General features: G+C 42.7%; 2 protein-coding genes and 1 long non-coding RNA gene across 3 annotated transcripts; 1 reads left to right on the top strand and 2 right to left on the bottom strand.

Moving 5' to 3' along the window:
- Nucleotides 1-3965: 3965 nt before the first annotated feature.
- Nucleotides 3966-8959, bottom strand: LOC134290777 (uncharacterized). The gene is made up of 2 exons (XM_062857975.1): nt 6175-8959; nt 3966-6109 (listed from the first exon to the last, which is right to left on the bottom strand). Exons 1-2 carry the CDS (start codon nt 8957-8959, stop codon nt 3966-3968), a joined length of 4929 nt encoding a protein of 1642 aa, XP_062713959.1.
- A 1770-nt stretch (nt 8960-10729) lies between these two features.
- LOC109408554 (uncharacterized) lies at nt 10730-11398 on the bottom strand. Its single transcript, XR_002129815.3, has 3 exons — nt 11143-11398; nt 11004-11081; nt 10730-10928 (listed from the first exon to the last, which is right to left on the bottom strand). It is a non-coding gene; the product is annotated as an uncharacterized LOC109408554 (long non-coding RNA).
- A 515-nt stretch (nt 11399-11913) lies between these two features.
- On the top strand, nt 11914-14401 carry LOC109406494 (uncharacterized). Its single transcript, XM_029857656.2, has 3 exons — nt 11914-12372; nt 12431-13142; nt 13247-14401. The coding sequence occupies exons 1-3, from the start codon at nt 12264-12266 to the stop codon at nt 13389-13391; spliced, it is 966 nt and encodes a 321-aa protein (XP_029713516.2). The 5' UTR covers nt 11914-12263; the 3' UTR covers nt 13392-14401.
- The last annotated feature ends 1820 nt before the right edge of the window (nt 14402-16221 follow it).

Genomic DNA, 16221 nt, shown 5'->3' on the forward strand with positions numbered 1-16221 from the left:
ACATTTACTGACTTGAACTATCTTATCAACACCGAAAATAGGATACACCGAGATAAATTGAAACGGGTGGGATAAGATGAACCAGTGAGTTATAGTAATGTTATCCAAGGTTAGAACAATTTGATTACCTTAACACATACACGGCATACAATAAGACAAGGTAGGCTATTATTGGTTAACAACAGTTTTGGATGTAAACAAGTGACGTCATTTTTATCGTCCTATATGTTGATCAAAATGATAGGGACTTCTAGAACGTTTTATTCATGTCTTTCAACGATTTGAACAACATCATTGAAAACCAAAACGGCATGTTTTGCGGAATGATATAGAAAATGTGCCGTGCGTTTGATTGTGTATTATGCTCGTATAAACCATTGTCAGTACATAACCGTTAAAAATGCCATGGCCTACTGAGGCATCTCAAAATGGTACCTAATGATAAAGTTTCTCGCTAGTAGGTACCTTTCTATATCAAAGAAAATGGATTTGTCAACGGAAACAAAAATTCAATAAATGATGCCACCATAATTCCTAAACACAATGAAGACAAAAACTGAAGGACCGCATCCCAGAAGAGCAACGTAACAACGTGATCTACAAAATTCCCTGTGGAAACTGCGATGCCAGCTACGTCGGGCTCACCACAACCAGCCTGAAGAAGAGAGTGGCCCACCACAAGAGTGACATCAACAAACTGGACAAGCTAATGAATGAAATTGACGAAAACAACAACAACGATGATGAGAACTACAACAGCTATGAACTCGGCCGCCTAAAAGAGAGAACGGCTCTCTTGCAGCATTCGGCCGATAACAACCATCGCTTTGCCCTAGATAGAACAGAGATACTCGATAGTCACCGACGGTACTCTGCCCTCCCTATCTTGGAAGTTTGCCACATCGTGAACACAAACGAGACGGTGAACAAGCGAAGCGATTGCGACAATCTAAGTAACATTTATGCAGGAATTCTACACACACTTAAAACAAAAACCAAAGCAAACCGCACAGATACACAGACAATAGATAACCAGACAAACCTGAATGATAATGACACACAATAACTTATGACAAGAACTTGCATTCAATAACTATTTTCCTCCATAACACTTTTATAGAATAATGACTACAAAATGACCGTTTAAATGCACATAGGCTAAAGACGAAGAAAAATAGTGTAGTTGCCCAGTGTCCAGTCTTCCGTTCTGTGTAGAAAATCCGATAGTTAGTAACTGTTTATCTGTTTTATGTAGTTCCAATTGTTAAAAAAGTGTTTTTGATTGTTGATGTTTTAGGGAATTGATGAACCATACTATGCTGACAAGTTTTCACGCAAAGAACAAACCTCCAGACGAAAAACGAAAAATATCCTTGTAAGATTGTAGTTTTTTGTAAGTTTTTGTATTTCCATGTAACAGAACCAATGTACCTTTACAGAACCCTTGAAAAAGATGGTAAAACCCATTGAAACGTCGGGCGTAAGAAAGATACTTTCGTTTTAATCGCTTAATAGACTGAAAGCCGAAAAAATCCCCTGTGAATTCGAAACAGTCGATAGCATCCACGTACAACAAAAGACAAAAACTTGATGAGTGTACGTGATTTTTTACTTTTTATGTGATTTTGGGTAGTTCTTTTGTGATATTTTTTAAAAAATACCCAAAAATCAAAATTTCACTAAATAGTAAATCGTGAATAACTCTAAAACGGATAGAAAAAACGCAATGCTGTCTTCGGCAAAGTTTTTCCTCATAAAATTTCCAATCTTTTCATGAAAATTGTTTTAAATTAGCATTAGGTTCAGATACTTTTTATGATGGGTAAAATGCACAGTATATCAAAAAATGACAAATTTTAGTAAATGCAAAAATTCAGTATCAAAAAGTTACCTGCAAAACATGTCGTAAATTATTTTTCCCAAGAAGTTTGGATCCATATCAAGCTGTAAAAAATATAAAAATAGTGGGTATTGCCAATTTTTGTACGGTAAAAATTATTTGTATGAAATTTATTACGAAAAATGGCAATTTTTCAAAAATCTCGCCGGGGCGACCTCTAAACGTCATTTCTGAAAGTTGCCGTCATACAAAAGTTTGTTTCTAACACCCTTAGCTATCATTTGCAGGGTGAGCCCCCAAGCTTTTCGACCATGTGCAATTTTTGGGACAACCTACTGTATATATAGTGTTCCTTCCGATCTAAAGTGGACTGTAATTTTCTAGTTTTTGGGCGTCTCGGCCATTCGGTTTCGAGAGTAAAATCAAACGCGACCGATTCACTTGAATGATTGTACAGAACTTGTTTTATTCATGTTTTTGGAGAGATACATGGTGTGTGTGTAGAATTCGTGTTTCGGCACAGAAGGTGCTAGAGATGCTCATATTGTTAGGGTTGTTCATTTTACAAGTAATCGAACATACTCCCCGGGTTGAAATACACATTTCAATCTTTATCTTCGTCTAACGGCAAAAAACAAACTTCAGTGACTGCCCTCTTAAACTCCGCTCCGCTTGAAACTCTCACTGTAACGACGCGAGTCACGCCGTCATCACCTGGATGTGTCGCAGTTATCCTTCCTAGTGCCCACTGTAAAGGTGGGAGGTTTTTGTCCATCAGTAGCACTAGAGCGTTGATCTCGATCTTTCTCGCCTTCAACCACTTCTGTCGATTCTGGAGCTCCGGCAGATACTCCGCGGTCCATCTCTTCCAAAAGTGTTGAACCACCCGCATAGAAATTTACAGTTTGCCTTAATCTCCAAACAGTAAATCTCTTCTATGTGTTGCTGTTAATGTATAACTAATAGTTGCTTTTATGTCGAAGAATATAAGATGCAACGCATTCAACTATATACCACGGTCTATGCAATCCATACCAAGTGGTGACATCATATTATACTATGCAGATATTGTTGAATGATATAAAGATGGAAGCTTGCAATTAATGGTGGCAATATTAATTCACCTTATGAAAAACTGTTTGTGCATATTCTGTGCAACACACCTACACGCATGCGTTTCATTATATGATACTGAAGTTGAACAATGTGACAAATAGTTGTACGCATCTGTATTCGTGAATTAATGAAAATCAACTGATGCCAAGACTGATGCTTGTGTTGACAACATTCAAAACAAAGAAAAAAAATGGAAGCAGCCAACTGAAAGGGCAATTTTGTTTCAGAGCCATTTCAGAGCCCAGATTTGAACAACTGCCGTAGTAAATCGGGCATTGTACCAGGACCAGCAGCTAACGTGCTGTTAGCGGTAAGTACTTAATATAACAGAAAAGTTGCATACATCCAACTCACAGTAAATCTTCTCTCATAATCGACAGCATACTTACCGGAGACCAACGTCCGCTTCATTTGCACAACATCCGGACGATCCAGTAAACATCCATGGCGACCCGGTATGCAAGCTGGAGCGGGAAACAAACTACGAAGGAGTTGGTCCAAGGACACATTCAATTTAGACATAAGTGATGATGGAGTCTATCATGGTTAATAAAAGTAATTGTTTCATTGATTATAGTTAAATTTGTTCTCATTTTTTTTTGTTTTCTTTTATGGTACTAATATTTAAAAAAAACATTACAATGCACTGTTTATAGCTATATAAACACAATACGGTATACAGTACTCGTTTTCCTTGAAAATTTATGGTCAAATTGTTCTCTAACCATTTGCTATGCAGTGAATTGTTCGAAAATCTGGATAGTAAATTGGCCATATTCTTTACTGTATTGCGAAAAATTTGTTCGGGAAAATGACCGATTTTTTATGGTAACCTATCTTAACCGCCTATTCCACATACTGTAAATTGGCGGGTTACCATTTGTCAAACTGGCAAATATGTACATGGAATGGTGAGCTTACTGTTGTCTCCGATAGTCTGAGACATGGTTAAATGACAATTGCTAATGGTCATCTACAGTATGAGAAACGTTGCATTTACAGTTTGTGATTATGCGGGCATGCTTTGCACAAGTTGCCACCTCGACAGAGTATTCGGTTTCAGGTCGAGGTAGGATGGTTCCGCAACCGCTTGCATCTCACGCCCGATCAAAAAGTGTGCTGGTGTTATTGCAGTATAGTCACTTGGATCGTCTGAGCAAGGCGCCAGCGGTCGAGAATTCAGCACCGCTTCAATTTGCGTTAGGGTGGTGTACAACTCTTCGTACGACAGCTTCCGGTCCCCAACGATTCGGGTCAAGTGGTGTTTGACCTGCTTGACTCCGGCCTCCCATATTCCGCCAAAGTGGGGGCTTCTTGGCGGGATGAACGACCAGTCTATTCCCTTTTCGGTGCAGAAGCTAATGATATTCTTGGTAGCATATTGGTTCTGGAACAGTTGCCATAACTCGTGTAACTCCGTCTTGGCTCCAACAAAGTTGGTCGCATTATCGGAACGCATCGTCTTCGGACATCCTCGCCGGCTTGTGAAGCGTCTCAATGCTGCGAGAAACGCATCCGTCGTTAGATCACAGACCAATTCAAGATGAATAGCACGGGTCTGCATACATACAAATAAGCACACGTACCCCTTAGTGATGAAAGGTTTACGTGCCGTAGAAGACGATTTAATCCAAAACGGCCCAGCGTAGTCAACTCCGGTGTTTGAGAACACGGGAGCTGGTCGAATCCGGTAGGACGGTAGGTCACCCATCATTTGCGTCGTTTTCAGTGGGTTCGCCTTGAAACAGACCATACAATTCCGAATTACCTTACGAATCGTGGCCTTCACATTCAACGGCCAGTAGCGTTGTCGTACAATGCCGAGCAGACCCTTCTGCCCGATGTGCAGATTCTCCTGATGCAAATGTCGGACGAGTGCTTCGGTGATCGGATGCTTCGCTGGAAGTATCATTTGATGACGACTGTCGTAGGGAATGAAGGCTCGCTTGATCCGACCTCCTACTCGCAGGATACCATCTTCGTTGTCCAAGAACGCTTTCAATCCATTCAGCCGATGCTTTGTGTCAGCACCGTCCCGTAGTGCACGTATTTCTGACTGGAACGCTTCATGTTGGACCATTCGCACTATCAACAGGATCGCCTTCATAATTTCTTCAGCCGCGAGCGGGCCCTTCACCACCTTCGTCTTGTTGGACATGATGTACCTTGCAAAGCGCGTCAAGTAGGCCATGCACCGGACGACCTTGGTAAAGCTGCTCACTCTGTCAAAAATTGTCATTCGTCCAACGGGAGTCGTCAAAGCCAGTGCAACTCCGGTCCGCATTTCAGGGAGCTCTTCATCAGGTATTTCTGGTCCCTCCTCCGCGTCGGTAAGAGCATTCAGCATAGGCGGGCCGTGCCACCACATCTTGGATGCCAAAAGCTTCTTCGGTTGCTCTCCCCGGGATATCAGGTCAGCAGGATTTTCGTCCGTAGGTATATACCGCCAATGGAAATTTGGAACTAAGCTTTGAATCTCACTTACCCGATTCGAGACGTAGGTGTTCAGCATGTGCGGTGACTTCCCGATCCATGCCAACACTATTCTGGAGTCGCTCCAGAGGTTGATCGATGAGAATTCCAACTCAGTGGCGTCCAAAAACTTCACAATCAGTTTGGCGAGCAGTAATGCCGCCAGGAGCTCAGCACGAGGCGTCGTAATAGCTTTTTCCTTTGCTTTATTTTTTGGCAGGATACGAGACTTGCTGCAAATCAGGTTCATCCGCACGGAACCGTCAGGAAAAACTCCTCGCGTATACAAGCATGCCCCGTAGGCCAAGTCGGAGGCATCCGAGAAGCCGTGCAGTTCCAGTTGAAGCGGCCCCTCCCAGGAGATCCACCTTGGCATATGCATATCGTTCAGAAGAACCATTTCGTTTCGCAAGCTTCGCCATTTAGAATTGATTTCGCCGGGTACCGCATCATCCCAGTCGATTTGCAGTTCACCGACCTCTCGTAGCATCAATTTCGCAGTTGTGAGCACCGGACCAAAAAAGCCCAGAGGATCGAATATTTTTGCCAGCTGACTCAACAGTTTTCTCCTCGTCAATTCATCGATGATGTCTTCGGAAACTGACACGGAAAACCAGTCCTCGGCTGGATTCCACGTCACGCCCAACGTCTTCACTGTCGTTTTCGAGTTATCGTCCGTCACTTCGAAAGAGTTGCCCCGCAGAGCATCAGGAACATCTTGGAGAATGTCAGGATGATTTGCACACCACTTGTGAGCATCGAGTAGCCCTTTGTCAACAGACCTGTCACTTCTTGTTGCAATTGGCAAGCTGCTGCTATAGAATCAGCACCGGTAAGGATGTCGTCCATGTACGTATTCTTCTCGATGACCTTCACAGCTCCAGGAAATTCGTCCTGATGATCCACAGCAGTCTGCTTGAGCGCCATGGTCGCCTGAAACGGAGATGGCGCGAGCCCGTACGTAACCGTTGTTAGCTCTTGAACGGTCACAGGTTCCTCTCGATTATACCGCCAGAAAATACGTTGATATTTCGTGTCTTGCGGGTGTACGTCGACCTGGCGGAACATCTTGGGAATATCCAACGTGAAGACATACTGAAATCCCCTGAATCGTAGAAGAATTGCGAAGAGGTCATTCTGAATGGTTGGCCCGGTCATCAGAACGTCGTTGATGGAAACTCCGGAAGATGATTTGGCAGAACCATCAAATACGACCCTCAGTTTGGTCGTCGCGCTCGTTGGCCGCAGTATGCAGTGATGGGGTAGATAATATACCGAGCCGGGATCCTCCTTGTGATCCACCTGCACCTCGCGCATGTGGCCCAGCTGCTGGTATTCTCGAATGAACTGCGAGTACTGCTCCTTTAATTCCGGTTGCCTGTCCAATTTTCGTTCAAGGTTCAGAAAGCGCCTCAGCGCCATTTCGCGTGAATCGCCCAGCTCGTGCCTCCGTTCGTTGAAGGGATGCTGAACAACATATCTCCCCGCTTCGGTGCGCTGATGAGTACGAGAAAAATGTTCCACGCACCGCTCGTCATCCGCCTTAGGGACCAGGCGAATCTCGTCACATGCTTCCACTCTGTAGAAACTCTTCAGAAGCTCGATAAGGGGTTCATCCTCGGCAGTCTGACAGAAGGTGTGCGCAACGACTGGCGCGTCGCTCGCAATTACTCCTCCGGCGATCCAACCAAGCTTGGTGCTGGTCAGAGTCGGCAAATTCGGGCCGAGTTCGATCCTATCATTTTGCAGAAGATCCCAGAAGTGTTCAGCGCCAACTAACATATCGACGCGTCCTCGTTCGTTGAATGTTGGATCGGCTAAATCTTCTTTGCTTGGGATAGACCAATCGGAAATATCGAAGGATTTCACGGGCAAGTCGCCAGTGATACGAGGAGTCACCAGCAAGTCAAGGTCGACAGCAAAATCTCCGTGGCAGGATTTTACTGTGGTCCGCAGCATGCGACGAATTCGTGTGTGGTTGCCGTTCAGACTACTGACTGTATAATCAGCTGGGTCCAGTTTCAGTGACAGCAGATTCGCAAATCTTTCCGTTACAAAACTCATTTGCGATGCGGAATCCAGGAGCACTCGGCATGGGTAGGGAGTGCTGCACAACCCATACGCCAACACCACTGCAGTCGACAGCAGCGTTTGTTTCATCGTCCCTTCGACACTTGCACACAGAGTCGTCGTTCCCGATAGATTACCGGCGTTCGGAGTGCCGGTTGGTTTCACTTTCGGTGTCGCAGGGGATTCTGTTGGCTTTGCAATTGCAGCCCTGGAAGCGTCCTCGGTGTGTAGCAAGGTGTGATGTTTCTTGCTACACTCACGACAAGAACGTGTCGACGAACACACGTTGGTTCGATGTCCCCTGGTCAAGCAGTTGAAGCAGGCACCGCATCGCTTCAGTACATCATATTTTTCACTCACACTTTTGTTCTTGAAACACTCACATTTCCAAAGTTCGTGAGCTGCTTTACACACTGGACACTTATGTTCGTTTTTCATTTCACTGGTTGACACTAGTGTGTGGCCTTTTGCCACCTTCGGTTTTACACTCTCCGTCGGCGACTTCGTGTCGATCTTCTCGTAGATTCGACATTGTTCTTGTAGAAAATCCAGCGTCGCAGCATACGTCGGCAGAACTCCCTTTTTCTGACGGGCTTCCCAGGCAACACGCAGCTTTTTGTCCATCTTCGCAGCAATGAGGTTCACCAGCATCTGTTCCCCAAGCCCAGCTACTGGCAGCTGCTGATTCTTCAGGGCGTCCACATTCTTCATGCAAACGTCGATCATCTTCCTCATGTTCACCGCGTTGTCCTGTCCAACTTTTGGCAAGTTAAACAGGTTCTCAATATGCTTGTCGATAATGATTCGCTTATCTTCATATCTCTGTTCCAACACCAACCATGTGGCATCATAGTCGTTGTTGTTGACTAGATCCTGGTCGATGACACCGGCAGCTGGACCGACGAGGCAGTTTCGAAGGTGGTATAATTTCAACGCCGGCTCTTCCTGTCTGTACCGATTCATGACCGTTGTGAACATCGATTTGAAGGAAAACCATTTCTCATATGACCCGTCGAAGGTCGGCAGCGGGACTTGTAACGGGGGTAGGTAGGGCTGGGCTGGGTACATCAACTGCTGCGAAGGGTTCTGGAGCACCGCCGTGGGACCGGCGACCAATTTGGAAGTAGGAGCCACGTTAGCTACCGCTGCCTTCGTAGCCTGCTCTAGCAGCATACTGAGTCGGATGACCACGTCGTTGTGGAGCGTTTCAAAATCCACGTATTTTGCAGTTTGTTCAGCACGGCGTTCATAAGAGAGGGGTAGTGCATAAATCTTGTTCTGAAAGTCATTGTACTCGCGGTAACAATGCTCCACCGTCTTTTGGTGAAGCTGCAGGAAGTGAACGTTCAAAATGTTCGGGTTCGGATCTTCATCACTATGTCGCAAAGCACTTTGCACACGCGTCAACTTCCCTTTCACTGCCCCTCTCTGATGAACCAGCACTTTCAGTTGTTCTTCCATCTTCACGAGTTCTTCTTTTCGTTTTTGTGCTTCTTTTTGTTCACTTATTGGCGTTCTCGAAATTTTGTCCTTCTTAGGCGGCGGTGTAGCATATATCTTCACTGTTGCGAACTACATGACACCGACTACCCTCTCTCTCTCTCTCTCTTCTTGGCGTAACGTCCTCACTGGGACAAAGCCTGCTTCTCAGCTTAGTGTTCTATGAGCACTTCCACAGTTTTTAACTGAGAGCTTCCTCTGCCAATGACCATTTTGCATGTGTATATCGTGTGGCAGGCACGAAGATACTCTATGCCCAAGGAAGTCAAGGAAATTTCCTTTACGAAAAGATCCTGGACCGACCGGGAATCGAACCCGTCACCCTCAGCATGGTCATGCTGAATACCCGTGCGTTTACCGCCTCGGCTATATGGGCCCTTGCCGACACCGACTACCCGCCATTTGCAAAAAGAAAATCCACCAATCGAACACTAAACACTTTTCTTCTTCTCGCGATGGTTCAGCCTCAGATCGCTTGGTGCAGTTAGGGCTTCCTTTTTCACTGGCGACGACTCAGCGTCACATCCACCAGTCATGGATGTTCACAATCGTTTTCTTCGAAGCGACTGACGTCGCTACACTCGGCCGGCAGCGGCGGACGAATGCTCAACCGGAATCAATCTTCTTCTCACTGGGCTGGCTAACGGAACACCCACTATCGGGTGACCCCAAACCACGAATCGTTTATCTTTTTCACTGAGGTGACCGTTCCGTGCAACAGCAGCCAACGGATCACTACACCCGGCCGGTAGCAGCGGACGAATGCTCAAATCGAATTTCAATCCTCGTCGCGACCGCCATTTGCAACGCCGATTGGCGCATCACCACTCGATCAATCGCGGCGGAGGAGCGTTCGGTCTTGGTTTTCACGGGAAAACACGGTACGGTAATCGAAATCCACCGGTTTTTTGCAAATCCGGCTGTTGAAGGACCACAATGTTCCTTCCGATCTAAAGTGGACTGTAATTTTCTAGTTTTTGGGCGTCTCGGCCATTCGGTTTCGAGAGTAAAATCAAACGCGACCGATTCACTTGAATGATTGTACAGAACTTGTTTTATTCATGTTTTTGGAGAGATACATGGTGTGTGTGTAGAATTCGTGTTTCGGCACAGAAGGTGCTAGAGATGCTCATATTGTTAGGGTTGTTCATTTTACAAGTAATCGAACATATAGAGACACGCAAGGACGACTTCTTTAGATTGTTGTTCTTCTTCTTCGCCAGGTTTTGTTTTCATAATTTTGCTGGCGTGCTCGATAGGTAGTCGATTTGACAGTTCGATAGGTAGATTTGGTTTCACTCTTTGCGGGACTGTATTATAAACAGACTGTAGCCGTGAGGAATAAACACGAGCTCGGTGATCCCGACGTTCATAGACCCATTCCAGTCTGCATCAGTTGAGATTTTTTTTTACTCTTTTCAAAAGCACAATAAATTTTCATAAGGTATTTTGATGAATTCCGTTAGTTTTTTTTTTCGCTGAGTGCAGTCAGTATGTACACTCAGAAAAAAATCTATACTAAATAGTATACATCCCACGCTAAATCACTATTCGCCTGGTTGACCCCAGCCTAGTTTAAGTGCGGAAAAAACTGGCCTAGTATAACTTGAATATATACGTATTCTAGTATAACCATGGTATACCGTGCCTAGTTTAACCGTGATTTAGTTAAAAATGATTAAGATTTGTTTTGCTTTGTTTTTTTTTAACAATTCAACAATCATTGCGACGAAATGAAACAATCAGTTAAGTTTTATTCAGTGAAATACATACAATTAATTAAGACCTCTCCGCTCTCTGGCTCTGAACATTCTTTGTGAAACGGAATCCACTTTGATCCACGTATAAGGCAGAATGTTTCCGGCGACACTCTGTGACTTGCTGTTCTGGGCGCCATACTGAGCGTTGCCCGATCTGCCTGTGGTAGTACCTAAGAAAAATCTTCAATTATTAGCAAACGGGCACCGGGAAGTAATGTTCAAAAGAAGAATAATAAATTATTTACATTTTTACGGACATCCAGCACAGCAAATCTTTGCACAGCACTGCCAACTCCTTAGGTTATTCTTGATGCAGCCTGAAACTAAAACCCATTTAATTTTTACTCAAATTGTCATTTCAAGTACTTCGCGATCAACACTTACCATTTATTTTTGAAAATTCGTCGTGAAATCGTTGCAGAAAATTTAGATTTTCAACTTTTTGCTGGTGGAAAACTGTTGTTGGCCCGTAACAAAAAAAAAATATGTTTCCTTCGCCGTGGTTAAATACACTGGATTAAATAATCTCGCGTTATTTTAACACAGTATAACTTTTTAGGCGAATTAAGTATACTTGTTAAACTACGTAAAGTGTAAATTACGAGAAAACGAAAAAGGTATAAATTTAAATCGAACAAAGTTTTCTTTCATTTCTGAGTGTACTCAAACATGGATACTTGTGTAGGAGAAAAATTTCGGTAAATTTTACCCACATTTGCGTAATATAATTCTGTTTTATGTTTCAAAATACTTTATAGGAAAAATAGATGAATCGTATTTAATAATATTAATAAGTAAACAAAAAATAACTATTCGATAATAGGTACGGCTTCGATTTCCACTCCTGACAAACTCACCAAATTTGGGTTCTTCCTTCGGAAGTGAAGTAAAGCTATAGCAAAGCCTTGGGTCCTTTCTGCGACGAACTAGCCTTATGATAAAAATCTCCTTGATAAAGATTAAAAAAGTAAACACAAAAGTATACTTTGTACTCAAAGGACTCAATTTTAGATAAATATTTTTATGTGCTTGGTTTTTTTTTTGAACTGCGCAAAAAAAGTTCGAAAGTCCTTTTTCCGTGTGGTCATCATCACCATCATCATCGCGCAAAACTGTTTGACAGTTATTTGTTTGTCTTCTTTTTGTTTTCGTTTATTCTTTCATCATCCATTTTTATTTACAGTCGTCTTTCTCAAATTTTCTGCTTCGATGCGCTTGGGCCTCAGAAAAAAAAGTGCTTCTTTGTAGGAGGAACATAATTTAAGTAATATTTTCATTCAAAATATTGCAACAGTTGCAAGTTATTGAGTATTTGTGCTGTAACGAGTCAGTGTTCGACCAATTTAGTTTGAAAAATGAAAAAAATCCATGTTCAGTGAATAGTCAAAGCAAAACAGAACGCGTCTCGGCCATTGTGGAATTTTAAGCGCCACAACGGGTGGCGGAGGAGACGAATAGAGCGACTTCAGATTCTTTGCAACTAAAGTGCGGATATTTTTTCGATCATGATCACTAGAAGGAAATCAGTGCATGATTCACAGTTACATCGGAAAGATGATATCAGCAATCCGGCTCAATCAAGTGTTCCGGAAGGAAGGAAAACTCCGGGACCAAGTAAGTTTTAGAATTCTTTGAGAGTTGCAGCTATATTTCATGGTTGTTTTTTACGCAGGAACATCGCATCCGAAGAAGAATGCGCGCATTTCGCACAGACGGGGTTCGGAGGCAGCTCCCGGGATGTCACCAAACGGAGCACATCAGGCGCACGTCCTTCAAAATGGTTTGGATGCCGATGACATACCGAAGTTCAAAGGGTATCGCATCATTGAAATCGATCACTTCCTTCAGTGGGCGGCTTATTCACAGTTTATGCACTCGAAGCACTGCCCGGGTGGTCTTCTGAAACCATACCAAGAGTACGTGAGCGGCTGTTATTCCACTTTTGCCATGAAGTGCAGCAAGTGCTCAGCGATCATTACTAGATCGTCCGAAAACTACATCCATCATAACAAACTGATGAATCGCCTGGTAAAAGGTACGGTTCAAATGAACAAAGACTACGACGAGATGAGTAACTTCATGGAATCGCTCGAGATTCCGTTCGTCACAAGAGATGAATTCAATACGATAAAGTCCCAAATGCAGTTAAATTCCTCGCTGGAAGATCAATCGTCACTGCAGAAGGCAGTCGAAGAGCTAGAACGAGCCTCGGTGGCTTCGAAAAGGAAACGACATGGCAGCTGCAAATACCACTACGAAGTGCTGAAGGTTTATCTGAACAAAAAAATGCGAAAGATCGAGGAAAACCTACAACTTTCAGTGAATGATTCCGTTGCGTTGGCTGTTAATGCCCACTTGAAGAATGTCGCCCATGTTCAATTGGTGTAAGTATTTTTACAATGTTACAAATTGATATGTGCAGTTTTTCGTCGCAACAGAATTTTTTTTTAATTTTATACCTATATTTTTCACGTTTTTCTTTCCCTAGGTCCAGTCCAAATGGCTCGTGTCCTGGTGGAAGCAACGCATCTTCTTCGGCGTCCACTAGTGAAAGCAATCGGTTTGGAGGAGCGGGATTTTCCAATGGGCCGCCATCTACCGCCAAAGGTAACACGTATAATCACCATCACTGAGAATGTAGTTTTTAGTTTATTGACACGCCTATCTTGTAAGATCGTCCGTCTGTCTCGTCTCGATGTTCGCCAGTATTTTGTTTTCCTGTCGGTATTGGAAAATGGTTTCAATTTTTTTTCGTAGGTGCCTTCACGACTAAGAAGGTACCAGGTTTTTCAAATTTTAAACTGAAGCTTTCAGTTGCATGAATATTTGACTATTTTTTAGTTGAACTATTATTGTAATAACCCTAGTGGTGCACTGGGATTATTATGATATAAACAGGCACGATGAGCGTGCACTACGTCAGGGTGGCGACTGGAGATCAACAGCATGATACAGTACCAACGTGCTACCTATAATCGTTGTCTGCCGTAATGTATCTTTTGTATTTTATAGGTAGCTTGCTCTTTAATGTGTGTATACGTTGACGTATGTCAAACATATACATTTCTGAGGTTTATTTTTTTCTCGTTTTGGAATCGACGGAAGATCAAGCAATGAAAACCTCGAGATAAGTTTATTGAATTACAATCGAAATAGAAGTTACTCGAGCGTCCTATTGGGTAACTAATAGTGTCGAATTTCGCTTTCTCGTAATCTAATCGTACCGTAGTAGCCAAACCAGTTCACACTACTTGTCTACCATTAGTTTTCCTTTTTTTCTAGGAAACATATACGACATTTTAGAATCTGCCTAGTATTGGCGGTCTATTTGCAACGGTACTTAAGTTTTCGAAAGTTTCTCAGGATTTGCTTCCAAAATAGTTACATATAAGAGATTAGTAGTAGTATTACGATAAATGTATAGGGTTTCTAATCTTCGGCTCCGCGTTCGGCACAATTGTTCTATTCATCGTGGTCTATACATATTATTTGATAGAACAAACGTGTCACCATCGAAAATGTACGTGTACAAGTCTGATTGCATTTATTTTGATAGTATCTTGCCGTCGTGCTAGGTCTTCGTTTACATTTCGTTAGCTGTGACTTAGATTGGTATCAATAAATTTAGCATAACATAACATAACAGGGTAGTTCACTGATCCGAAATACATTCCCAGGGTGTAATATACTTTTGATACTTTTAATTGGGTAACTCGTTATTTCTTTTTTGCCCTAGCCAAGATCACAGGGTTTGACGGCATTAAAGTGAAGGAAGTTAATTGTAATTCTTGTAATGAAAATATCACCTTTAACTCTTTAATGCGCCTCCAACGGTTCATTGCGAACCGGCTGCTACAGTTGGAGTATAGCTGATTTATCAGAAATGCTCGATAAACAGGAGGAACCTGCTAGGGCTTAGTAGTTTCTATACCCAGAAAACAGTTCCAGTCGGTTGAGTCTGGGAGGGTTTTGAGAGTTGTTATGAATTATAATGGAAACATTGGTGTTTTGTGACGAATCTTAGAACCTTTTTGGAGTCAGCAGACTTTGAATTGTTGTCTGGGCTTTCCACTATTCGGTTACTTTTAACAATCAATTCAAATATGCAATTTTTAGTAGTATATCGTGTATTCAATTTGCTCGTTTATAATTCAGATTTACTTGTGATTTAATTTTCACATTCATTATTTTTATATATGGTAGTTTTGTGAGTAAACGACTAGTGTAGAAGTGCAGCATTTAAAAATGCTTGCTTATAGATTCGAAGCTAACGGGTGATCAAGACTTAAGACGCATATTTGACGAAATCGACAAAAACTGACTACTTCGACTTTGACTAACGTAACCTATTTATAACAAATTAGAGATTTTTACGTTTTTCGATTGATTGTATGAAATCTTTTCTATAGTTTGGAGCTGTTTGGACCGACGCTGATAGTGCTTGGGATGTGGACGAAATACAATTTTCAAAAATAAAAATAGTACTAAAATGAGGATCAACAAAAACGGACATAACACATCGACTATCTAACAGATAATAGACACACCAAAGATTACTGAATTACAGGGCACAACAATTATCTGAACAATAACATGCTTTAAACTTTGACATGACAAAAGAACAAATACAAAATGGACCATACAACAAAACCAAAACTTTCACACCTTCTACCGTAACCTTCTGAGTCAGTACGCAACAGTGTCTTACTGGACGACATGCTCCGTGCACGGCTGGTGAACTGCTTCTGAAGGCTTACGTTCTCTATCCTATACAAAGGCCTAGTGAACTGTCGTTGTTCGCGCAAACCCGCAAACGCTTCGTGCTCCTCCATATAGGGGCTGTCCATAAACCACGTGGTCATGAGGGGGGGTTCGGCCAATGTCCATTTTGTATGGACGAATAAAAATTTTTGTATGGACTAATGACCACGCGGGGGGGGGGGGGGGTAGGGGGGTTGACAAGTCCCAAAAAAATGACCACGTGGTTTATGGACAGCCCCATAGACGCGAGACGATTGCGCGCACAATGATGGGAGAGGTTTCTACGTCCCTCGGCGTGCCGCTAAAACCTTAGAAAAAAAAAGAAAAAAAGTAATTCGTTATTTCTTTTTTGGGTTAGGTACAATGAATGTGGTACGAATCAGCGAAACAAGTGTTATTATTTATTATGCTTTTGGTCGAAATCAGGAGTGATCGAACATGCGAAAATTGATTTTTAACCTACTTAGAAATGTCGAACTCAATTTGGATTAGGGAGCGTCCATAAGTTACGTCACGCAAAAATTGCCCATTTTCAACCCCCCCTCCCCCCTATGTCACACTTTTTGTATGAGACCTCTGCAATTTTTGTAAGGATTGTCACACTTTAGTGAACCCCTCCTCCCCCGTAAAAGCGTGACGTAATTTATGGACGTTCCCTTAGTGCATATTCTAGTTCTTAATGATGCGCAACAGAAAAAAAAG

Source organism: Aedes albopictus, chromosome 3 (assembly GCF_035046485.1).
Source record: "Aedes albopictus strain Foshan chromosome 3, AalbF5, whole genome shotgun sequence".
NCBI classification, from domain to species: Eukaryota; Metazoa; Arthropoda; class Insecta; order Diptera; family Culicidae; genus Aedes; species Aedes albopictus.